This window comes from Sciurus carolinensis, chromosome 5 (assembly GCF_902686445.1).
Source record: "Sciurus carolinensis chromosome 5, mSciCar1.2, whole genome shotgun sequence".
Classification (NCBI taxonomy): Eukaryota; Metazoa; Chordata; class Mammalia; order Rodentia; family Sciuridae; genus Sciurus; species Sciurus carolinensis.
The window spans coordinates 145,906,249-145,931,448 of NC_062217.1; the positions used below are offsets into that span (position 1 = coordinate 145,906,249).

The 25,200-nt window shown below is 33.8% G+C and overlaps 1 protein-coding gene across 14 annotated transcripts in view; it reads left to right on the top strand.

Moving 5' to 3' along the window:
- Lcor (ligand dependent nuclear receptor corepressor) overlaps window positions 1-25,200 on the top strand; it is a 127,191-nt gene that overhangs the window by 88,870 nt on the left and 13,121 nt on the right. For 8 of the 14 annotated variants that reach the window (XM_047553915.1, XM_047553921.1, XM_047553923.1 and 5 more), the window contains 3 exons: window positions 140-272; window positions 5,211-5,498; window positions 8,328-8,421. The exons of 1 other annotated variant lie outside the window; for it this stretch is intronic. In XM_047553915.1, the coding sequence (XP_047409871.1) occupies window positions 140-272; window positions 5,211-5,498; window positions 8,328-8,421 (515 nt within the window). Of the gene's footprint in view, window positions 1-139; window positions 273-5,210; window positions 5,499-8,327; window positions 8,422-10,914; window positions 17,601-25,200 lie in introns of those variants that run through there. 5 more of the 14 variants (XM_047553917.1, XM_047553918.1, XM_047553920.1 and 2 more) reach the window with 2 other exon arrangements.

Here is a 25,200-nt window from a genome sequence, read left to right on the forward strand (position 1 = left end):
TTTTAAAGTATTTTAATTGTATTAAACTAATTTGTCTTATTGCTGTTAGTATTTGTTTTTAATTATACATTATACATCTGTTTTTTATTTTGAATGGGGAACGATTTTTGTACAAATATTTCACCAAATATTTTTGCAGGGACACTTAGTCCGTCTGGATGAACCAGCTTCGGGAGCTGGGCAAGAAGCTCTGCTTAAACAAGAGCAAGCAAAAATCATTCGATTCGAGAGACAAGCAGAAGAGTTCCTCAATGCAGTCTTTTATAGAAAAGGTTGGTTTCAGTGAAGAATGACATTTAGCATCTGCTTGTCTTACATTAATCTCCTTAGTTTCAATGTCATTTTAAAAGTTACTCTTAAAAATAATTTTTCTTTACTAATGACACACTTTTTTTTTTTCTGTATTCCTTTGATCAAGGTAAATTTGGAACAGTTAAGGCAGTGCCTGTCCTGCAACCCCCTTAGCTCTGAAGTGATAATGAATTTTAGTTAAATAGTTCAGTCCATTAATATGAAACTCTGAAAATTGTAAGGTCTCAATAGTTCTGTTTTTTGTTGAACAGTTTTTAAAAAAATATAAGCACTTATTATTTTAATCATCAGTAGCTATAAAACCTGCTGTTTAAAATTTTAGTTATTCCAACTTGAAATTTTATTTGGAGATAAAATGTAGCTATACCTTAACCAATTAGGTTCATAAACATTTTTCCCTTGGTACAGTCTTATTTAACTAGAATTTTTTAAATTATTAAAATTAGGGAGGTGAAACTCATAATAAAACTGTTTCCTTAAATTTGAAGGTGGCATTTAATAGCTCTATCTCTTGGATTTTTCAGTTTACTTTTCTCATTGAAACTTTTTTTTCCCCCTTTGGTACTGGGGATTGAACACCACTGAACCACATCCCCAGCCCTTTTTATTTTTTTATTTTGAGACAGGGTTTCATTAAATTGCTGAGGCTGGTGTTGAATTTGCAATTTTCATGTCTCAGCCTCCCCAGTTACAGAGATTACAGGCATGCACCACCATGCTGGATTCTCCTTGAAACTTTTATAGGCTTGTTTTACATTTCTTTTAAAATTCAGAAAATGTATTTCTAATCATAGAGGCTTGAGGTTTAGAAATTCTTCATGAAGACCTTCAATTATTTTCTCAATCCACAAAGCATAATTGCCATCAGTCAAGACCTCCAGGGAAGTTCCCTTCACCATCCATTCTAGTCTTCCAAGAAATTCTTTCTGAATGATTTTGTATTCTTAATTAACCTTTTTCTCTAATTCCAAGATGGAGGTTACTGCTATAGGTTCTAAAAAGGGTTTCCTAATAACTCCTGGTAATCTTGAATGTCCTTATTTAATCTTGAACACTTAGTGATTTCCTTTTCTTTAATGTCTTCATGTGTTGTGGTTTACATCTTTCATTCCTCTGGAAATTTTCTTCTTCCCTTTTAAAGTGTGTTTTAACTGTACACTGTCTGATAAGTATTTGTTCTAATGGGTTGGGTACAGTTGGATACCACCTGGGTTTCTTTATTCTTAGTGTGATCAATATTTTCAAATAGTGGTATAAGATTAAATATCACATCAAATTAAGGAAGGTAGAGATTATTGTTTGGGAGGGAGGGGCACTTTTTTTCTGTCCCCCCCCCCCCCCCCATAAGATGCTTAGGTAAAATCAAATGTTTTAGTATACCCCCCATTCTCTTTTAATACCTGCTGATGCCCTCTGACCCAAGTCTCCCAACTTGTCTCCCAGGCTCACCTTATCATTGCCTAAAGTGCCCTGAATTCCAAAATTATGTTCCAAATAATAATTATGTTTCTTGTTTTTATGAATGTTTAATTTTTTAATTAAAGTAATTCATATTTCAGGTGCAAATGACTAAAACCAGTTCTATAAGTATATTAGCCAAGTAAAATATCTTCAGTTTCTCTCCTTTAGAATATATAGAGGGTCGTTGGTCTGATACTTTGCTGTAGCAAGCTTTGTTATCTGAAGAGAGAAGCTTTTCTCTCCAGTTTGTATGGGGGAGCCCATTTTCATCCACTCTTTGTTTAGGGACAGTAAGAAATCATGGGTGGATTCCTACAGAGAAATTCTGTCTGATGTTTCTAGTAGTCTTGTCCCTTTGTCATAGAGGAATAACTTCAGTTAAAATTTGTATCAGTTTTGTTTAGAGGACCTTAGAATCAGTCTTATGATACATTTCAAGAGATATGAGAATCCTCTGAAACTATATGTAACTTAAGTGTGTATGTTTGTTGATATACTGGCATGAGATGCTCAGAAAAGAACTATTTGGAATTGGAAAAATTCCAGTTACTTCCCCTTACTTTAAATACCAGTGTTATTGTTTTTAGATATTTTTAAAATCTCCTTGGAAATAGCTTCAAATGAATACCAAAAATGGTCAGTAACCAGGGAAATGACAGTTTAGTTTGAAGAGAATAGTTTTCATAAATCTAGGTTAAATATCCTTTGTTTTTATAAACATTAGTTTAAGATTCCTTATCCCAAATGCTTGGGACTGGAAGTGGGTTAGATTTCATTTGTATTCAAATTTTGGAATATTTAAATACACTTCACCAGATGCTTGGATTTAGCCCTTTGTTATACAAGCAGTACAAATTACATATTTTAAATAATCAGGTGTGCAGAGGTTTTGTGTAGCTAAATAGAAATACAGATGCAATGAAAGTAGACTTTTTGATAATGGACTCTGTTATAACCGGTTTTAACTTTAGAACAGTCTTCTAAAACTGTATTAATCATTCTTTCTCAGTTTGCTTTGTCACTTGGGTTTAAAAAAAAGTGATACTTTTTTAGAAGTTAGATTTGCATTTTAAATGTACCATTGACTGTTCTGTAATTTTTACGTTTTTGTGTAGTTTTATTTTCATTTGAGTCGTTGATTTTATTTGACTCAATTATGTCTTCTTTCCCTAGGCATGGATATGTATATAGAACTTGTGTTTTAAGTAAGTCAGAAAATGAATGCTTTGAAGAAACTTACAAAAAGAGATAACAGAAATTTAAATGGCAGAGGTGTCTTTCATAAACTTTGAGTCTATTTTGTCTCCTAATTGTGTTAGTCATTCATTCAATAAAGAGGCAAAGTATACTGTAGTCATTTTAAGCCCAAGAAGCAGTTTATGATCTTTATTCTGAAATCTTTGACAAATCACAGAGCTCTTTAAGAATGTTTATTTACTAATACTAGTTAAACACAGAGACATCTCTTAAATATTTCATTTGCTTCCTATTTGGGAATTTTTATTACATATTCTCCAGCTTTCCAGGGGAAGAAAGGTACCATTAATACATTAAAATTTTGTAGTCTTTCATATAGAGCTTGTATGCTATATAGGGGGTAATGAATCCTTGACTGGGAAGTACAATAATTAATAAGAAAATCCAATAGAGAGAGAGATTTAAAAAGTAATATATGGCTAAAATGTTTAGTAAAACATTGAAGAAATATCGTCAGTGAATATAGGAGCTTCTGAACCTCACCTAACTGAATATCTTTATTAAACCATCTAGAATACTAAAATAGTCTGTAGACAAGAAATTTAGGATTGTAAATACTCCTTAGACAAAAATGGTATTGGTAGAGCAAGCCTCATTACACTCCAGCAAATTAAATAAATATTGTGACTTCATGAGCATATTCAGGTATTGAATGTTGTTGCCCTTTAGGGAAAATATAAATGGCAAATTATTATGAGTTCTGTGAAGTTTGAGTGTTTTGTTTGTTTATTTTGGAGATTTTAGTAGTAATTAGAGTCAGGTTTTTTTTTGTACTTTATATATCAGTCTCTGAAATTCCTCACAGCTCCAAGATACTGTGAGTATTTGCCTTTTATAGCTAAGCTCTAAAAGACCAAGTAAACAGGTTTTCTGAGAACCATCTTATAAATGCCTTAGAAGTATGGTGGGGAGTCAAAGACACAGGTAGAACATTAAGATCAAGGAAAGAGTTTTAATCGAGTGTTATTAGAAACCATCTATACTAATTAGTAGAAACTACTTTTATCACTTTTTCTTCAATTATTAAAATATGAGGTAATTGATTCCTTCCATTCGTTACTCAGCTAAATTGAATGCATACTCTACACCAGTCAAGAATAGGTATGGTCAAGTAGATCCAGTCTTGGCCCCCAGGAAGCTTCTTTTCCTTGATAGGCTAGTGTTGTAGAGATGCGAGGGTCATTTATTTTCATGCATGTACATACACACACATACATATATCTAAGTTTCTCCTTCCATCTTTCCCAAATATGAACTTGAAGGTTCCTTCTGGTTCAAAAGTTAATGGGTTCATGTAGTTTTTACTTTAAACTTAAAATTGACTAAAGACATAGATAACTTAAATGTTTATTTCATTACTTTCTGGACTATTCTGTTAATATCTAAAAGAGTATACTTGAAGATTATTCATGGAAAATATAAAAGATTACTCATAGAAAATATGTGGTCTGTTTCCAGCTTTTGAGAATTGACATTTAAACTTCTAACCCAAGGTTTCTAAAATTGTGATCTCCCAACAAGTAGCCTCTAGCAACTTTTTAGAAATGCCAGTTCTTGAACCCTGTAACTGCTGAATCAGAAACTCTGGGGATAGGACCCAGCAGTCAAAAGCCTCAAAGTGATTTCAACAAACATTAAAACATGAAGACTATTGCACTAGACTGTTGTGACTAGAATACTTAAAATTAAGTATCTGGTTTTATGAATTTGTTATGCCATCAGTCTTTAACAGGAAATAAATTAAGCACTCCTGAATTCAGTAGCCCATTTTTTAAAAGTTTAGGAGAAGACAGTTGGGGAAAAACTCGAGGAGAAACTTGATATAGCCTCTGTAGATGTTAACAGGGGAATAACTCTTAAGGGTTTGGGATTTCTATATCAGGTAAGTGATTTTTGGCTATAAAAGATATTATTTGTAATCCCTTTAATTACATAATCCTGGGGGGATGAATGTTTAGAAATATTTTTATGGAAATTTTATTTTTAAAAACCTGCAACTCAAAATCTTAGAGATTAAAAATAAAAATCAAAGGGAGGGGAGTACTATTTTTAAGACATTGCATTTTAAGAAAAAAAAAATGAAATTTTATGTTTTCATGAAAGCTGTCTTTTTTGTTGGTTTTTTTTTTTTTTTTAAGTATATTTTTCCACTTTAAAAGTGAATAAATCTTTGTTTACAGACAGTCCCTGGGTCTTCGACCCCAATATTCCCCTAGTGGCCCGTGAGATCATGCAGCGAATGATCCAACAATTTGCTGCTGAATATACCTCAAAAAATAGCTCTACTCAGGACCCCAGCCAGCCCAATAGCACAAAGAACCAAAGCCTGCCGAAAGCATCTCCAGTCACCACCTCTCCCACGGCTGCAACTACTCAGAACCCTGTGCTCAGCAAACTTCTCATGGCTGACCAAGACTCACCTCTGGACCTTACTGTCAGAAAGTCTCAGTCAGAACCTAGTGAACAAGGTATGGTTTGATATCATGGTCTCCTCTATCCAATCAGAGAACTGATCTGGGGGAGAAAAAAATGATTGGCAATTAGGGGACCAGTAGCAATAATAGGATAAAAAATAGTGTGATTTACCTGGGTGGTAGCCCATACCTGTAGTCCAGCTATCTGGGAGGCTGGAGCAAGAAGATCACTTGAGCCTAGGGGTTCAAGGCCACCTTGGGCACTGTAGCAAGAATTTATCTCTTTAAAAAACAAAACAGTAATGTGATTCTTAAATTATTCCTGACTCTGCAGTGATAGATATATACAGATAAAGTTGTTAAAACTTACTTATCAGCAGTTCATTGTCGTGATTGATGTACCACCTAGGAATGTCAGGTAGTTTATAGTTGTTACTGATTTTTAAGTTATTTCATATTATTATAAGCATTTTATACTTTCCAAAGTCCAATAGTCCTGTCCATTTTCCAAAGGACAATAGTCCTGTCCATTTTCTAAAAACTCCTATGAAAAAGTGTCTACTTTTTCTTTAATGTTTTAGAATTAGCACCTGAAAAATATACCTTTACTTGTTACGTTCTGCAAATGAGATCATAAAATGTTTCATTTTAAAAAAGAAATCACCAAGGTTAGAAATAAAAGAAGATAATAGAAGACACTTTAGTTAAGTGTACTCACTGTTAAATATGGAAATATATGTGTATTTACATGGACTGTATTGTGAACTAACCTTAAAGTATTTCAAAAGGGAATTTGTAGGTGAGGACCCAAATTAGTAAAGAGGTTAAGAGTGTATAAGTAGATTAATATTCCTCTTGCTTTGTAATCTCATTTGACCTTTTAATTTCTTAAAGATGAAGTGAGCATTTCAACTTGGCCATTGTTTGAACCACTATAAATAATTGTAAATCAGCAGCGTTTTCAGTAATAAGATTTTATTGTCTTAGAAGACTTTCCTAAGAGTTTACAGAAAGGTTATAAGATCTGTGAATTCATTGGTGAGAAATATGTTTATTTTGAAAGAAAATAAATTTAAATCTTTAAAGAACATTTTGGAAAGGACTTTCCTTTGCTTGTTCTAAGAATTTAAAAAGTTTTACATTTACTGGCCTGGCTTTAGTTGCTTATTAAAGGTTGTATTTTTTGAGTAGTTTTCCTTTGTTTTTTCCCTCTTTGGATACGGTAAATAGCAAAGAAAATATCTAAGTTCCAAGAGATTTCCAGACAGAAGGTTTCCAAGTTACTCTGTGTTCACATCAATCAGTATACCTTTGGTTCCCAAAGTTATGTCTTTTCCGTTTTATTAGTGATCATTTTATTTACCATGAATTGGTAGTTTTTATTAAGAATCTCTTTGCTCTAAACATTGCCTCCAAGCTTCAGGTTTGTAACAGGAGAATGGCAGCAGAGAGGTATATTTAAACATTAGTAATGAAGGTTAGCATAATAATGATTCTACTTAGTCTAATTTAACTTCTCATAGCTAGTGTTACCCTTAAAAGGTAGGTTGTATTGACAAAATACCCTTAACAAGGGAATTTTGAACTACAAGATAGCATTATAGTGTCTGGACATGAAATGAAACAAAAATTTAAAAATGTTTCCTTATTGAATTTTAGTGTTTTCAACTTAAATTGCAGTATTTTTGTGGTAGATTTTATATATGTTTTCTGTTTTGATTAAATAAATTGGCTGTTTGATTTAGAAGTCTACATTAATTCTGTCTTTGGTTGGAAATAGTACATTTGTTTTTTAGATATCTAATCAAGTGAAATATCTAATAGGATACTTGGTTCTGTAAGATTATAATTATATTTTTAGAAGTGTTAATGTCTCTGAAGGACAGAACGTTTTCTCTGAGTGTGGGCTTTCTTATTTATAAATTTAGTTGCATATTTATATCTGACAACCTGAAATATGAAATTAGAATGTCCTCAGACACCAGTTGGATAGATTCTGTTGTGGGGTGAATTCTTACATAATGAGTTAGCAAGACCTTTCTGCTGGCCATCTAAAAATCAGAGGCTTTGGGTATTATCTTGCTCTGTTAATTTTGGACAGAGTGGCTGCTTAAAACCTTGTGCAGGCGGTGAGATTTCTACCTACATAACTCTACAAGAAGGAATGTATCTTTGTGGGAAAAGAAAGTCTCCTAATTTTATTAACAACATGAATTATGTGATCTGATCTTGCTTCTAGGTTGCACTTCTAGGCTCTTACTAGTGTCAGGACTGTTTCTTTCTTTCAAAGATTAAATCTATACATATATTTTTTGAAGGTGTGTCCTAAGAATAATTAGAGCACACACAAATTGTAAACTGTTAACAACTGATTCATCTTGTTTAGTATGTACATGTAATTTAACCATATAAACTCACGTTTTAAAATAATTTTTATATTTAAATTTTTATCCAATTTTAAGGTACTTTTGAATCCAAGTTTCAGGTAGATTTAGGTCTTGAGGAATTTAGTTTTATACTTTCTAAGACAGTATGGGACATTAAAACATTTGAATCAAGGTCAATTTAGAGCATGAAGTATAAGTGTAGTATAGAACATCATGCTGTGTGAACTGCTATTTCTAACATTTCACCATATCTTCACCTCTTCTGTAATATGCTTTGCCTTTTCTTCTGCCCTAGATATATTTGATGTAGCATACTTTTCTAAATTTATGTTATTTCAGGAGGAAAAAAAAGCTTGATTTTTATATTGAATTGAACTCACATATGTGACTTGTGTTGCCTAGTTGACTAGACCTGCTGTCATTTCATGTTTAGTCTGTTCGTTTTGTATTTGCTTCACTTTTTAATATCCTCAGGTGTTTTTTTGTGTCTCTGCAGACGGTGTACTTGACCTGTCCACTAAGAAAAGTCCGTGTGCTGGCAGCACTTCCCTGAGCCATTCTGCAGGCTGCTCCAGTACTCAAGGGAACGGGTAAGGGAAAATATTTGTAGCCTTCCACAATTTTATGTAGATAATTCATCAGAGATTGATTTGCCAGTCTCCCCTGTGTATTTGAGAAATTAATCCTGCAGAGTAACAGGTGGACCTTTTATAAAGTGACCTTTAGTTTATCAATCAAATTAGAGTATATCTGTGTAACCTAGAATTGTCTAGTGTAGATCAGTTTTTATCAGTTTAGTATAAGTAGTAAGTAGTCATGAATGTGGCAAGAATATGTCTTTGGGCTTTTTGTTGTTTAGTGTTGTGAAGTTTGAAACCCAAGCTAAATAATTCTGAAATTTTGATTTAAAGGCAGTATTGTGTGTGCTATAGTTGTTGAATGAAAATTGAGCTCCAGTGTTTCACTTGATATCTCTAATGGGGATTGAGTGCATGTGTGTATGTGTGTTCATTTTTGTTTTGATTTCGTTTTGGTTTTTTTGTTGTTGATTTGAACTGCAGTTTTAATTCTGTAGCAGTTCAAAATATGTACATGTATACATTTTTTATTTTTTAATAGATAAGGCTGGTTGTGGATGTTGATGGATAACCATCTTAATGCCGCCAAGATACTATTTCATGCTCAGTTTGATTACTCATACTGGACTAAAGTGAATTCTCTTACTATGTAATTTTGTAGTGTAAGAATTATACTATAATATGTAATTGTTACTCTGTGTGTCTAGTAATCATTTAGAAAAGTCAGATATTGATGAAATATTTAGGCATCATATTAGAAAACTGTTTTAACCAAAAACCTAGATACGAAAAATAGCTTTGATAAGTTCATAAATTAGTACATATGTAGGCATATTTAACTTTTAGACTATTTACGTGGAGAAATTGTTTAGGTTTTCCAGAAACACATGAGCACCAAATGGACTAACCTTTTCCAACTAATTCTTAATTATCTTCAAACTGAGGGAATTATCTTCCTTTACTGACTTCTGAATATTCCCTTTTTTATCGTTTCACCTTTTTTATAGTTTACTTTTCTTCCTTCCTCTATTCAGTCTAAAAGCATTAAAATAAATCACTTTGTTTAGATTACTGTAAACATAAGTCAGTAAGGTCCCAAATTATTGGGTTCCATTTATATATCAAAAATATGTGAGTTATATAATTAAGGATGTGTATAGTAGAAGCCCAAGTGCAGTTGGCATAAATGAATCCCTTAAGATTCACTTTAAACTTTGCTACCAGCTCCATGTATTATATGGTTGACGTTGCTGTGCCTTATCCCTTTGAATGGGATGTGTTTTCTTCTTGCTTTAGTTTTATGGAAGACAAATGCACAGGCAGTACTGCCCATCTTTTAGTTGAGTGTTCGCTGTTATTCTTACTGTGTTAATTATGACATTGGTCCCTGTAGAGTTTTGGAGAACATATCTGGTTTATTAATATTGCAGAGTTTCATATTTGGGCCTCATTAATGCAATTATCTCCTTAGGCTTGCTTTGCTAGTTGCCAGTTTTAAAAGATTGATAACCTTTTTGTATTATGAATATAAAAACCTTGTAAATTAACTTTGTGTAAGTAGTAAACATTTCAAACATGATTTCAAAGCTATCCACTTGACATTTCAAAATAGGCATTTGGTATTTGAAGAATGAGAACTTTTTTCTTAAAACTACTACAAGATTGTTTAAAATCCTGATAGTAATTTCTTTGAATAGAACTTAAAGTTTGGGGGAAAGTAAAGAACAATTTCTTTGGAGTTATGTAAGTTTAAAAGGTTTAAATTAGAGAATCATGATACTCATATATCTGCCACCACATAGTGTTTTAAAATGAAGAAGTGTGGTAAGTTTAAATGCAGAAGTTGCTCTTTTGGTGTCTTTTAGTTTAGTCTCCCCCCTTCCTTTCGGACTGGTTTCCATTTATATATTTTTTTTCCCAAGTAAAGCAAGAAATGTTATTCGGAATTGTTTAATTTTTGATGATGAACATAAGCTTGTTTGTGGAATAAATAAGCAATTATCTGGGGTTTCCACTAGCGTAAATGGTTCCAGTTTTATAGTTAGTTGTCATGAATGTTGAATACATTGCATTAAAGTAATTTGGCTTACTCTTTTATTACTGTACTTGTTTAGTGGTAACGTCACATTGGTAACACAATTGTGTAGATCTTTGGAGACTGATGATTACACTGTAATTAATAATTAAGGTGCTATTTTCAGACAGTTGCGCGAAACTTTTTCTCCGAAAATTTGTGAACCCAACCAGAGACCAGCCAACAGGTTTAATTTTTCTTTGCCCAAAAAGCTCCTGGTTTTTTTTTTTTTTCTTTCTCCTTTTTCTTTTTGTGAACAAGTTTTAAAACTAACTGCCGAGACAATTTTTTTTTAATTTTAGAGAAAAATAAATAAATAACACAAAGTGATGTTACCCAAGCAAGGCCTTCTAATAAAGGAGTGGTCCCCTCACCCATCCCTCCCTACCTGTGCAAGTCCTGCTCACATCAGTTTCCTTCCATCCAATTAGGCGACCTGGGAGACCCAGCCAGTACCGCCCAGACGGACTTCGGAGTGGTGATGGGGTACCTCCAAGAAGCTTACAGGATGGAACCAGGGAAGGTTTTGGACACTCCACATCACTCAAAGTTCCACTGGCTCGATCCCTGCAGATTAGTGAAGAACTACTGAGCAGAAACCAATTGTCCACAGCTGCCAGCCTTGGGCCATCTGGATTACAGAATCATGGACAACACTTAATATTATCCAGGGAAGCCTCTTGGGCAAAACCACATTATGAATTCAACCTCAGCCGTATGAAGTTCAGGGGAAATGGTGCACTCAGCAACATCAGTGACCTTCCTTTTCTTGCAGAAAATTCTGCCTTTCCAAAAATGGCACTTCAAGCAAAACAAGATGGAAAAAAGGATGTGAGCCATTCATCTCCTGTAGATTTAAAGATACCACAAGTTCGAGGAATGGATCTTTCTTGGGAGTCTCGCACTGGTGATCAGTACAGCTATAGCTCTTTGGTAATGGGTTCACAAACGGAGAGCGCGCTTAGTAAAAAATTAAGGGCTATTCTTCCAAAACAAAATAGAAAAAGCATGTTAGATGCTGGACCTGATTCTTGGGGCTCAGATGCTGAGCAGTCTACCTCTGGACAGCCATATCCCACATCGGATCAAGAAGGAGACCCTGGCTCCAAGCAGCCTCGGAAGAAAAGAGGGCGTTACAGACAGTACAACAGTGAGATACTGGAGGAAGCAATCTCAGTGGTTATGAGTGGAAAAATGAGTGTTTCCAAAGCTCAGAGTATTTATGGGATTCCCCACAGTACACTGGAGTACAAAGTAAAGGAGAGGCTGGGCACTTTGAAAAACCCTCCAAAGAAAAAGATGAAATTAATGAGGTCGGAGGGGCCAGATGTTTCTGTAAAGATTGAATTAGATCCCCAGGGAGAGGCAGCACAAAGTGCAAATGAATCAAAAAACGAGTAGGAATACTGTAGAGTGCCAATTACTGTACAAACTGGGTGAGCACTACTGCATCATTGTTCAGCTGTCATTGCTTGCACCTAACTTCATTCCTGTGGACACTGTTTCTTTGCAGATTTTGCATTGACTTGTGTATACAGAGGTGAAGGGTGCATTCTGAATGTTGCATATTTTAAAATTTCCATGTGCAGTATGGCTCGGAATATTGTTTGGCCTTTTGCATGTTTCTCTACAAAAAGAGAATTGAGTTACCTCACAGAGAACAGATTCATGGAAGTGGACTCCTTGCCTGTAGAGCCTGCATGCTTTTCTTTATTTTTCCCCTTAAATTATGTTTGCCTTTCTTTTAAAAAAAAAAAAAAAAAAAAAAAAAAGAAGAGGAAAAAAGCCCCCTTTTAGAAATCATCTCAGTTATATTGGGAGCTTTATCATTGCAAATTGGAAAGCCATCTTATAAAATGTTCACATTTTCTTCTGCAATTCAACTAATTGAAGGATTAAACTAAAGAAAAAACTAAGAAGAACAATGAAACTTTGAATTTAAAAAATTTGGTTATTCAATGATAAATATTTGGGTCATTTATAATTATACTTTATAATTTTCTACTCACTATTAAATTTACTTCAAATTTGCAATCTACTTAGTGCTCACCCAGAGGGGAAGGAGGTGGGAAAAGTGCACACACTACCTTCAGAAACGCTTCAGTTAATTACTTTGAACACTACCTTTGCTGTAATTTTATTTGATATTTTCTAAGGGTAGAATTTGATCTCACCAACAAGTGAGAATTTAGCCTTATCTCATGGAGGACGAGCTCCCTTCTTACTCAGGAGCAGTCAGGGTACATTACATAAAACAATGGAGGATGCCTCATTTTAGCAAACTAGGTTTCTTTGTACTTTTCAGTCTTTTTACAGAATTGATCATGTGCTAACTAACAACTGAATATTGTTGCAGCACCTAGTTTAATATATTCAAGATCTGTTTATTGGGGATGGGAGAAATAGGGAAAGAAATGTGTATAAGTATGATACTGAAAGAATGATACTTAAGTTTTATGACCTCAGTAGTCTGTTCAGTATCCACATTGATGAAAGATCTAAGTTTATGGTAAGAGAGAAAATACAATCCCAAGGTGACCTAATATAATTTTGGTTGCTTATCAATTCTAACAGTAATTCAATCAGGAGTTAAGCTTATTGTAGTTTCTTTTTTAATCCAAAAAATAGTACAAGATTGGGAGAATTTTTTTTTTTTTTAAAGGTTTGTTAATTTTCTTGGTCTGATTCTCACCTCCCCTTTTCTTGGCATCCTACATTAATATCCCTTCCTAACTTCTTCTGATATTTAGCTGATTTTCATGGTTGTTTAGCACACATTTCAGGACTTTACAGATTATGTTTATATAAACACTCCTTGAAGAACATCTAAGCTTTTTTGAGATGGGCTTATAAAATTAATTGTTTGGAAAGGTTTCTTTTCTACATTTTTTGCAAGAATAGCTTATAAGTAAAGCCTGTAGAATTTAGTCTTTTATCGTGATCAAATTAAAATTACTATTCCTGCAAATCAAAATCCACACCACATATACCTTGTATTCGAATCTGCTGTTAAGTTGATCGGGCCCTCTGTGAATGCTTAACTAAAAACAAAAATGTAAAAAAATCAAACACGGAGTGTTGATTAGATTAAGATTGGCCATTTCGGGTGGATACTAACAGTTTAAGGATGAGTTCAGGTATTCCCAAGGCATAAATTCTTGCCTGGAAACTTTGGAGCAGTTCATTAAATTAGGTTAAGGATAGTTTTCCCTCAGCAACCTTTGTGTTCAAAGGTTAGGCACACCATTGCTGTTATTCAAATACAGACACTGCTTATTCTTGACATAGCCTGGGTGTGGGTTCCTCTTTTGATTTGGTTATTTTGTTTAGCAATTTAATCAGTAGGTCACTGAACCTGTTTCCTTTTGGCTTTCTAATCTCAACAGAAAAAGCAGTTTGTGTTAAGTAACAATATATAACTGCAATTTTTCTAGCCTAGCTGGAAGTTGCAATAAAAATACATTATGAAATGTATGTTTTTTGTCTGCAGTTGAAGGAAGTTGTAGAAAGTTTGCTGAAAGCAAAGGGCTAAGCTTATGAAGGAACACCTCCTTTTTTTCACACTCAATTTGTCAGCACACAATTAATTGCAGCCATGGCGCCTTTTTGCACAATGTTTGGGGCGTTCAATAGCCAAAAATTGCTGCAAAAAGGTCCTTTGAGAAATTAATTAATTTGTGCTTGCTTTTTGTCCCCTCACAAAGACATCACTAAAGGCCCATTTAAAAATCTGGCCCTAAAAATTGAACTTTTGTAGAGTTTTACTGTTCAGAGAGGTTTAATCCTATGTGGTAGTCTATATAAGTGATGTATGAGTTGAGTTATGTAAATTTTGTCATTGTAGTGTACATGGAGTGATCCTTTTACTAACATAAATATTTTCTATGTGTGTTTCAGTGGATGACAATCGAGCAGCAGAAGAATGGTGTGCCTACCCTTTAATGCTGCAGTTTAAATAAGAGAACTTGTATTGTGTCATTTCAGATTGTAGGCTGAGTTGTAAATAGTGCAAATTTGAGTACTTCTATTATTTGTTTTGGTTAGAAAGTGAATTTTAAAACAAACCAAACTCTAAACTTTCTCAGATTAAAAGTCCTGAGACCTGAAGATTGTAATATTCATGTCTGTGAAGCTTTTAAACATTACACTTGAGATCAGTCATGACTTGATATTCAGGTAAATTTTCTTTTCCAAGAAGCTTTTGAATAAGCATATTTTCTCCAAAGGTCGGTCTCTCTTCCTCTCTCTCTTCCTCACTTCCCTCTTGTTTGTTTGTTTTTTCTTTTTCTTTCTTTTTTTTTTTTTTAGTGTAGATTATTTTAAAGCACTAATTGCATTACATTGGTAACTGCAATATAAAATAGCCATTATTGTTTCGTGAAGCATGGTTGAAATTAGGTAGTGGTCCCTTTTTAAATTTCATGAGCCTCTCAGAAAAAAAAAACCCTTTAAAAAAAAAAAAAACAAAAAGCTGCTGAATATTTCAAAAGATATATATTTTACCTTATTGTAGGTTTTGTAAAGTTAGTTTGTAATATTCAGGTGCACTTTTAATGTTAAATTTTGTGTTCAGAGTTCCATTATACCATGTATTTCCTGGAGGTGGCTCATCATCACATGGCTGACGGTCAGTCTTCATGCCTCAGTGAACCCTTAATATTTGATTTCTCTCTTGATTTGCCACTATGCTGTATGGGCACTTTCAGTGTAGATATTCTAGTTTGGGGACATCCTCATAAATGTGTAATAGAGATTGGTCTACTCAGATGCTTAAATTCTGCTTATCAGAGTTTTGCGTGGCTCAAACAACCAGTTGACCATTTTTATGGTATAGGAAAGTGTAGTTCATGATTGTCTTTGTCACAAAAGCCTTTTTTCCTCACATTTTTTGTAGTTGGATGATGACATTACTCAAATTATATAATATTATTTGAACTGATGATAGGAAATAATGTATTTAAAATAAATTCTTGCATTTCAAATTAGAACATTGATAATATAGATAAGCTACAGCACTATAAAATCAAAAACACTAATTCTATAGAGAGCTATCTAGTTGGTATTTTATCATTAGCATTCTCATCCTGAGACAGCACAGGCATCAATTGACAGTAATACAGTGTATTATATTACTTTTTTTGGTAGGCTTACAAGTGACTGAATTATATTTGTGATGAGCTATACGCTTTATTCTGCTCCTCAAATACCATGAAGGACAAGGTCTCTCTTTCAGGAAAAATAATTTATATTTGTGTATAATACTTTTTAATATTGTTTGTTGTTATTCTGAAGTTTAGATGTTGCTTGATAAACCTTTGCTGCAGCAGATCATGAATATGAGTAAGGCTTTGTGTGATAGTAGGGTCCTTATGTGAAGTTAATTACTGTTCAGTTCTGGTGCGCAAGCTCAACAAGTGTGAAGTGTGTATTAGCTTTATTTGGTACACTTTTACTTTACAATATTGAAGTGCTTTAGAACTCTGGTTATCCTATATAAATCATTACATTACCTCAACCAATTGGCATTTCTAATCCCCAGTGTTTTACCTTAGCTATAATATGAGCTGTATGGGATCAGATAGGAAAACAAAAGAAGGCACAATGAGATGTTTAGTTCCCAATTTTCTGGAGAGAACACTAAATTGGACTAAAAATGACTACCTGTTAAGGCCCATATCATAACTACCTTCTGTCATTAGGCAGTACATAGCAACCTTTGAGTTGCTAGTGAGCTGTGTGTTCTCCCCCAACCCCATGTAAGCACATGGTGCCAGGTCTGGTTCTAATCCTTTGTAGATTCTCTTACATTTCATTGACCTGTGATAGTGAAGCTTGGGTTTATTTGGCTAATAAAACAGATTAAGTCAGCTCAATGTCAGAACCTGAAGTTATTTTGAGTCATTAACAGCAGATATGTGACAAGGTGGTGTCATTTTCTTGAACAGCTGTTATCCTTGTAGATTTCATTTTGAAACTGAATTTTTTGTTATATAATTCTTTAACCAAATGCCGGAGATTGTTTTCATGTGCAACTCTGTTTTCTATATATTCAGGTTGCTGTCATTGGTGATAGAATATGACAATAGATCAAATTGCCCTACTTAATGTTTTATAGGAGATACTGACAGTCTTGGGTTAAATTTTGGCCTTCATGAAAATATTGAAGATTGTTTCCTTGTTACTGTTGCTGTAGAATTAGGTCTTCATTAATACTATGGTCAGGCCAGTATTATTAAAAACTTGACAGCTTTAGCTAGACAGTCCATTTAGGAGACTGTTAAGCTATATAGGGAATTTTTTTAAAATTAATTTCTTTCAAAAACTACTGAAAAGGAAAAAAGTACAATTGTGGTACAAGGAATACAGACCTCCAGACACTTTCTTTATGAATTATTTTGGATTCATTCTGTCCTTGAGACTTGAGTAGGATTTGTAAACATGCTGACTGAAAGGGAAATGGAGGAATTCTTCGCGTGTCCTCCCATATTCCAGATAATCTTGCAGTCACTTTTTTCAGAAGCATACAGTAGCCCTGTAGCATAGCACTGTAGCTGTGTATCCTAAGTGTTATGAAGGAGATAGGAGGAAAGGGGTGGGAAGTAGGATGAGCAAGTATATAGACACAGATTCTGCCCTGTTTTAAAAATGAGTCACAGGACAGTGTGGTAAAGTTGGGCCATCTTCATTTGTTAGGAAAATCTTTACATTGTTTGAAAATGAAAATCAAGACTAGTTAATGTTGATTTGACCAACAAACATGAGTTAACTCTGAAACTATTTGCAGGGGGGAGTAATTTTAAGGTTTCCAGTTCATTTAGAACTGTTTCCATAAATGCTGAAAAGCAAGCACTTTTAGTTAACCATAGATTTATTGGATGTAGCAAATATTATAATCATAATATTTAATCTTTATTGTTTGAATGTGGAAATGAACTCTTTACTTCATCTTGAACTGTTCTTGAACAGTGCAAGATGATCTTTTCAACACTGGAAATGACCCTACACACATACCAAAAAAAAAAAAATGTAAAGCAGTAAGACATATTTGAAGATCCATACCTCTTAAACTTAGATTTGTCTTGGGGAAAAAAATGTATGAACCTATAACCAGTATTAGTGCAGTCTTGGATTCCTTGTTCTGCATAATTGCACCCTTTCTCAGGTATGTCCTGAAAACATAAATTTTAAAATGATCTCTTCGGAGATTAGATTCTCAGTGGATAGTGTGTAAGGGGACTGTGGGTGGGGGGCCAGGGATAGTTGGACACAGGACACTGACACAGTAGAGCAGGGATATTTAACAGTCAATAGCCAAATAGAATTTCAATGTAGGATATTTTTACCCCCTCAGAATGATTGAAACAACTCCTACTATTTGGTAAATACCCGGTGCTACACTCCTAAAAGTCTTTCACCAGGGTGACTTTCCTGCTTGGTGGAAGGGTATATAGTGAACTTTACTGTCACTAGGAAAGCACTTGTCCAAAATGTTTAAAGTACTAGAAAAGGGATAATTCAGCACTTTTTCTGTTACAACACTAAAGTCTTAATTTATCTTCAGAGTCTTAGGTACTGTAAGTTTTAGGATGATTATTTAAAAATATGAAACATACTACATAATATGGGGTCAGATCACATTTATATAAATCTTATTTTAACAAAAGACAATAACATTTTGTACCTTTCTAGCAATTGTAAGTGGTTGCCTCATTTTCCCCATTTTGTTAAGCTTTTCAGGCTTAAGAATTTGGAATTTGAGAGAAGGTGAGGGGGACATTCCCCCAAATGAAAAATTATATCAGACCATCTAAGAAAAATAAATCACTAGGAAAATGGGTAGGGATTCTCTCCCCCTTTAAGTCTTCAGGGAATGAGCAGTATTTAGAATCTTTGGCTGAAATTCAAGCCTTTTTACTGTGTAAATTTTTAATATTAATTCACTTACATGCTTTTTACATCAGAGGACTGAAATGGATCTTAATGTTTTTAAGTTGTGGAAGGGTATATTTCTAAAATGGGGGGGGATGATTAACTAGGTTAGTATTACCAGCATTAGTAAGTTTAAGGAATTTTAGTATGTAATAGCAAAGTGTTTGATTAAAAGTCTAATCTTATATTGCTAGTCAAAATTAGTTACATTCTGATCTAGGAAAGATATAGTCATTGGATATTGATATGCTGTGCTGTCAGAAAACCAGACTAAGAAACCTTTTATCTGACTCCCACATGTTGCTTGTTCTGATGGGATGTATACTTTACAGCAGCTCGCTGCTTTGTAAAAATGCATAAACAATACATTTGGAGCGTTTGCGTATAATTATTTCTAACCTCCACTTTAAACTGTCAGACATTGGTATTTTATCAGTCCACACTGTTAAATAAAACTAATGTTCTTAGAAATCCAACTTGTACACACTGTTTAAAAACCCTCAGGGACAGTTTACACACTCTTCTCACTCAATTCAGGTACTTTGATGCTATTCTTAAACCTAACAGTGACTTGTATTTTTCTGTTTTGCTTTTATTTCGACGTGCTGGTAGCACATCTTTGATGAATGTCAACTTAAAAAACTCAGTTCAGGTATCCAGGTATAACTCAGCCAAACAGATTTTAAAGCTGCATATAACTCTCCAGCACACGGTGCCTCACACTCTTATAGTGGCATTCTGTATATTCAGTTATTACTACTGAGCAGATAATACGGGGGTTCCTGTTAACAGTGTATTTTTTAAAAATGTGCATAAATGTATAGCCAGCACATCACTTCCTCCCCCCCTTCTCCCTCTCTCCCTTTTTCTCTCTCTCTCACACACACACACTCACACACACAGTGAGACTATATATTTTTAAATGCCACTAATAGCCAGCACAATTAAAAGACATTCCTAGCTGCCTCTGTAAACTATAACAGATGCAGTTCCTCCTTGATGTGGCTCTTGCTTCTTCACCATAACTACTACTAAATTCAAGCACTGGTCCTTGGGTGTCTGACCTCTACATTCTAGTTTATGCAATGTCTTTAGAGAATCTGTGCACTGGCCACTGTGATGGAACCATTGGGCCAGGAGTGCTTTGAGTTTATCAGTAGTGATTCTGCCAAAGTTGGTGTTTTAACATGAGTATGTAAAATGTCAAAAATTTAGCAGAGGTCTAGGTCTGCTTATCAGCAACCAATTTTGTCAGTGTATTTTATAGCCTTGAGACCTCAGAGACAAGTTTCTGATGTGAAGTTCTAATTCCAGTTTTAGTCCTTTACATCTCTGATGTTAAGACTTGTCTCTTCAACTCTTGTTTTCTGCAGTACTATCTGTGGTTAACAAAATAGGTTATCCCTCTGCTTTGATATTTGATATCTTACATCTAAAAGAAATTCTCTCCATATATAATACCCATAGCCTTCAAAGATATGGAAAATTGCATCTTTAAGATTTCTAGAAGTTCAAGTGTCATGCAACACAACAGGAACCCCCTTAACTCTTATGGACCTCATTTCAATATACTGTTTACAGTTTGACGGAATTGTATAATTTAATATTTCTCTTGTACTGTAGTTTATATTTATTTACAGATTTTTTTTTTGTACTGTGTGATTTGAACTTTTCGTTCCTTGCTATGATTAATGTTTATGTAGTAGAGCACTTAAGATCACAAGTTAAGATTTTTGGTTTGATTGCACTACATTAAATTTTTTAATGCAGTTCTGATTTTTGACTGGACTAAAATAAGCTGTGTCTTAATGTATGTGATGAGTACTTAAAATTTTAATCCATGTGGTTCCCTCCCCCCCTTTTTTCTTTCTTTTTTGCATTGTATGTCAAAAGCGCTAGTTCTTTCGTGCATGTGTAAGATTTAATGGTTCCATTGTATTATTTGACCATGACATTTTGGAGAAACATTCCCAGCTGTAATGTTGTGTATGGTAGTTCTCACTGGATGCTAGACTTTCAAAACCACTATTCTTCTAATAAATTTTGTTGTGAAAAACTGTTTTTAAAGCTCGGTTTCTACTTCTTAAATTTTTAGTTCTTTTTTTAAAATTACAGATGGACACATGGTAATCAGTGTTGTAATTTTTCTTGGTAAATTCTTTCCAGATGAAATTTCTTAGAATACTAGACATTGCCCCACTACAAAATTGTGGTTCAGAATTCAAGTGCAATACTGCCTTATAGCTCAGTGTCTTTACTAATTTGATACTTTCCTTGGACTGCCTCAGTTTTCATTGAATTTCTCACTTTAAAAAATTTTATTGGCTAAACAAGATATCAATATTTCTATAATGTCACCTTAGACTAGACTTAGTTTTTCATAATTTTTTGGAGTAAAACTTCCTGCTGGGATTACTTGTCAAAAAGAATACCAATTTGCTGATTTGCTGGCTTTCTTAAGATTTGATTACAAAAGCATCACTGTCAATTAGTTACAGTTATTCTGTTTCTTGGGAGGATAATGACCAACATATTGTGGTGTGTTTAAAAACTAGATATATAAAGAAGCTTTTATAATATATTATAAAGTGGTTCTTGTAAATTGTTTAGAAGGCCTGGATTATGGTTCCTAAAGATTAGAAATAAGAGCAAAATATTTCAGCAAGCTGCCTATTAAAACTCATTATATAATTACAATGTAAGCAGATATTTTATATTAACAGATGAAGCTATTGTGGACAATTGATCTAGCTTTTTAGTTTTTTTTTTTTTTTGTCTGAGCATAGCTAGCTATGTCTGTCTTGGTTTGATGTTTGTAAAAATCAAAATTTGTGTTGGTACTACAGGTGTACATTGGCTTCATTTATTCCCCTTATTCATTTATACCACGTGTTCATATTTCTGAAAACCTAATTATTTCTTCATAAATTTCAAAACTGTAGCAACTCGTTTCTTGTCATTCCTTGCTATTACCTTTTCTAAACTGATGACCAGATCAATTGTAGTCTAGAATATCATAAATGGATTTGTCTTATTTCAGTTATCCTACCTTCAAGTTGATACTTGGCTCTTTAATGTTATGATCCTACTTAAAGAAAACCCTTCTTTCTTTTCAACTGAAACTTTGCTCTGATTGAGCTAATATTTTGGAATTAACTCAGGATGCCTATATCTCAAGTGTAGGAATCAGGGAAATTCATGTGTTAGAACCAGAGTTGCATAAGGGAAATGGATGGAAAAACTGGAAATGGAATGGATTTTGCCAAATTCTGAGATGTAGATTTCTTAATTTTTTTCCCCCAGGTATTGAATTTCTTCCAACAGACATTTGTATCCAAGTGTAAAAACATGGGTAGGTCCTATAATGTTGGGTTTTGTTGCTGAAATGAGTAATTAAGTAACATAATCTTTTTATATTCAGTGTCCTTTTTATCATTATTTGCTTCCAAAAGGTAAAGCATTTTAACACAGAATTTTATCATTCAACTTGCAGGTTCTTGGACTTTTAGTTTTTGGTCGTTGTTGTTTTTTTTTTTTGGCGGGAGTGGGTGTTGGATAAAGTAGTATGAGAGTCAGATTGCGTTTATAGCTGAAGTAGACAGGCTTGCTTTTAGGGGTTAGTGAGAAGAAATGTTTTTAAAACAAAACTTTATTTAAAAAAAAAAAGATTTAAGGGTTGATGAGTATATCACAGTTTAAGCCATGATTTGGTTAGAGTTTAACTAGAATTTGGAAAGTAAACAAAATATCAGAATTCATAAGCACCAAGGCTAGGGATGTGGCCCAGTGATAGTTTGATCCCCAGCACTGCCCAAAACCAAAAACCCTGTAAGTCTTATATTCTGAGTTTGAAACTTTATGGGCATGTAAGAACAACTTTTTATTATCTCGTAGTTTTAAAATATTAGTTGTATTTATCTTTCAACTTGGTATACTAGAAAGATCACTTGTGTTCGGGCTGAATGGCTTTTAGGCCTCATTTCAACACTGAATCTATTTTATAAAGATAGTTTTTAAGTGTGAGACAAATACACTAATCTGTTCTACCATTGGGAAATACAGTAGCAACCCTTTATTGAATAATAAGGCCAGACCTTTGCATTGCAGTCTTTTCTAAACTGAAAAAAAAAAAAAAAAAAAAAAAATAGATCTACATGTCTCTTGAGATGGTCTTTATTTAAAACTTTTTTTTTTAATCATGAATTGCATATGAGGGTGATGATACTTTTGCAAAAATTAGCTTGAACACTTTATTCTTCTCTGCTATTCCCAGTTTCTTTTTCCTGTTGGACTAGTTGTACCTTGAATATGAGAGTGCAAATGGTCCGCAGGGGCACATCAGATATAATTCCTTTCAGTCAGAATCAACCTTTTAAGGAATATGCATGCCTGGGTCCTACAACTAAAGCCACTGAATTCATTTATAGCAGTGAGACTTAAACTATGTTATATATTTTCAAAACATACAGGAGACTTTTTGGTTTGACTTTTTAAATTGTGGTTAAAAAAACAAAGTTTACCATCTTAACCACTTTCAAGAATAGAGTTCAGTAATATTTAGTATATTCACATTGTGCAGCCACAGGAGGTTTTGATTACCCCACTCTAATCCATTCTGATCTTCAGTTTTTTGAGGTAGAAAACATGGAACTTGGGGAGTTTAAGGAACATGTCCCTCCTGACACAATTAGTTGACCCTAACACTCATGTTTCCAAATCATTATACTTTACTATAACACTAACACTCTTGACTCAACCTATAATTAGAATGAGGGGTTTTATCTACTAGTAATAACCTTTTAGATTCAGTTGAGATTAAATCTCAACTATTAATTTGGCTCTTGACAAAATACCACTTTTTAGGAAATGAATGAAATCTGTATTAAGTTAGCAGTAAAGAAAATTATATCCAAAGCATATTAAAGCCCATTGTTAAACAAAAATCAACTAATTGATGACTTTGGGAAAGCCCTTATAAAGGACGATCTTAAAAAGTTGGTAGAGCAGATGGAGAAGATATTAACCCAAGTTTGCAAGATAGAATTTGATGGGCCTGGCTTAAAATCCCAGTCCTCGTTCTCTTACTGTGAGTTCTTGAACAAGTTACTGAACTTTTCCAAGCCTCTGTTTTCCTACCTGTAAGACAGGCCTGTACTACCTAGTTCATTGATTTGCTATGAGGCCTAAATGAGAACCTGTGTATAAAATACTTAGCACTTAGGTTCTTTGCAAGTGCTAAGTAAGAGCAGGAATGAAGTCTCCTGACAAGTGCCTTAATTCAGTGGGTGAGGGGTGGGAGAGTGAGAAAATTAGATCAAAAAGCTGTGGAGGAGACTGTATTGGTTAGAATTCTGAAGGTGAGGCAGAAGTGTTTATATTAGACTATGGCACAGGACTACCGATCTTGTTCTCTTCCTTGACTTTTTTAAAGTCTAGGACATAAAAAATGTTGGAACTGTGAATAAAATTTGGAAGGAATGTTGCTTTTCTGCATATTGTGTTTTGGAATATATTAAAAATATTCTTTATTTCAAAGACTAAAACAGATGTTGTTTGAAAGTAGAAGATGCTTGAATTATAAAGTTACATAGAATTTAACTACATTTCCATTGCATATAGTCTTTTATACTTTTTTCAAGTTTGAAATTTCATGTGCTTTGAATCTGGATTTTTTAAAAACATGGTTTGTTGAGTTTGAATAACAATATAAAAGCTATGAGTAAGGGTGTGGAGGAGTGTATTTAATCATAAAAACTTTGGATTTCCAATAGAAAGACGAGTTTCGGGATTCTTCTGCCTATTTAATTAGATTTTAATGAACTCTTGTCAGATGGGGCTTCTATACATTTCACACTGACAGATCTGAACATGGCCAGTACAGTGTAGAGATGTTTATCCCCACATTTGTTAAGTTGTAAGACACTTTAACCAGGAAGATCTGGTAAAATCTTTGACTGGATAGAAATGAATTCAGATGAAAGTAACCAGTATATCAGATTCTTATGAAATATTAAGGATTGATAGGTCTATATGTAGACCAAGAGTTTTCTAAACTAATCTGTTGTAAAATAAGTTTAGTGGGTCCTAACCAGTATTTTTTTTTAAATGGGGCTGGGGAGGGAATAGAATCCAGAGGACATGGCATATAGTAATAATCAGTGCTGTTTCATTGAAACTTGTATGTCATAGTACACAATCCCATTAAAACTGGGATATGTGTACCAGGTCACTTTGTATAATATTTCTTTCTCTGGGTTGTGAGCAAAACTCTTATAATGGGGCTGGGATATAACTCAGTGGTAGAGTGCTTGCCTAGCATGTACAAGACCCTAGATTCTGTCCCTAGAACTCCAAGAGTGGTGGGTGGGGGAAACCTTGTAATAAGACATTTGAAAGCCATTATGTAAACCATATCTTTTCATCCCAGTGGTCCTTATGTCTTGGAGGAAATGTTTTGAACCAGCTGTGTGCTTAGACATTTATATACTCACTTCTGAGCTTCAAAAATCCCTTTTTTTCTTATTGTAAATTGAAACAAAGACTATACATACTTATGGGGTACCATGTGACATTTTGGTACATAGATACATTGTGTAATGTTCAAATAAGGGTAAACATGTTTCCTTACTTTTTCCTACAGTAAAAACATTCAGAATTATTCTAGCTTTTTTGAAATATATAGTACTTTATGATAGTCACCCTACTCTGCAATAGAACTTCAGAACTTGTTTCTTCTAACCATAACTAAAATTTCCTCGTGGCTTACCTTGTTTGTTTGAACACATTTT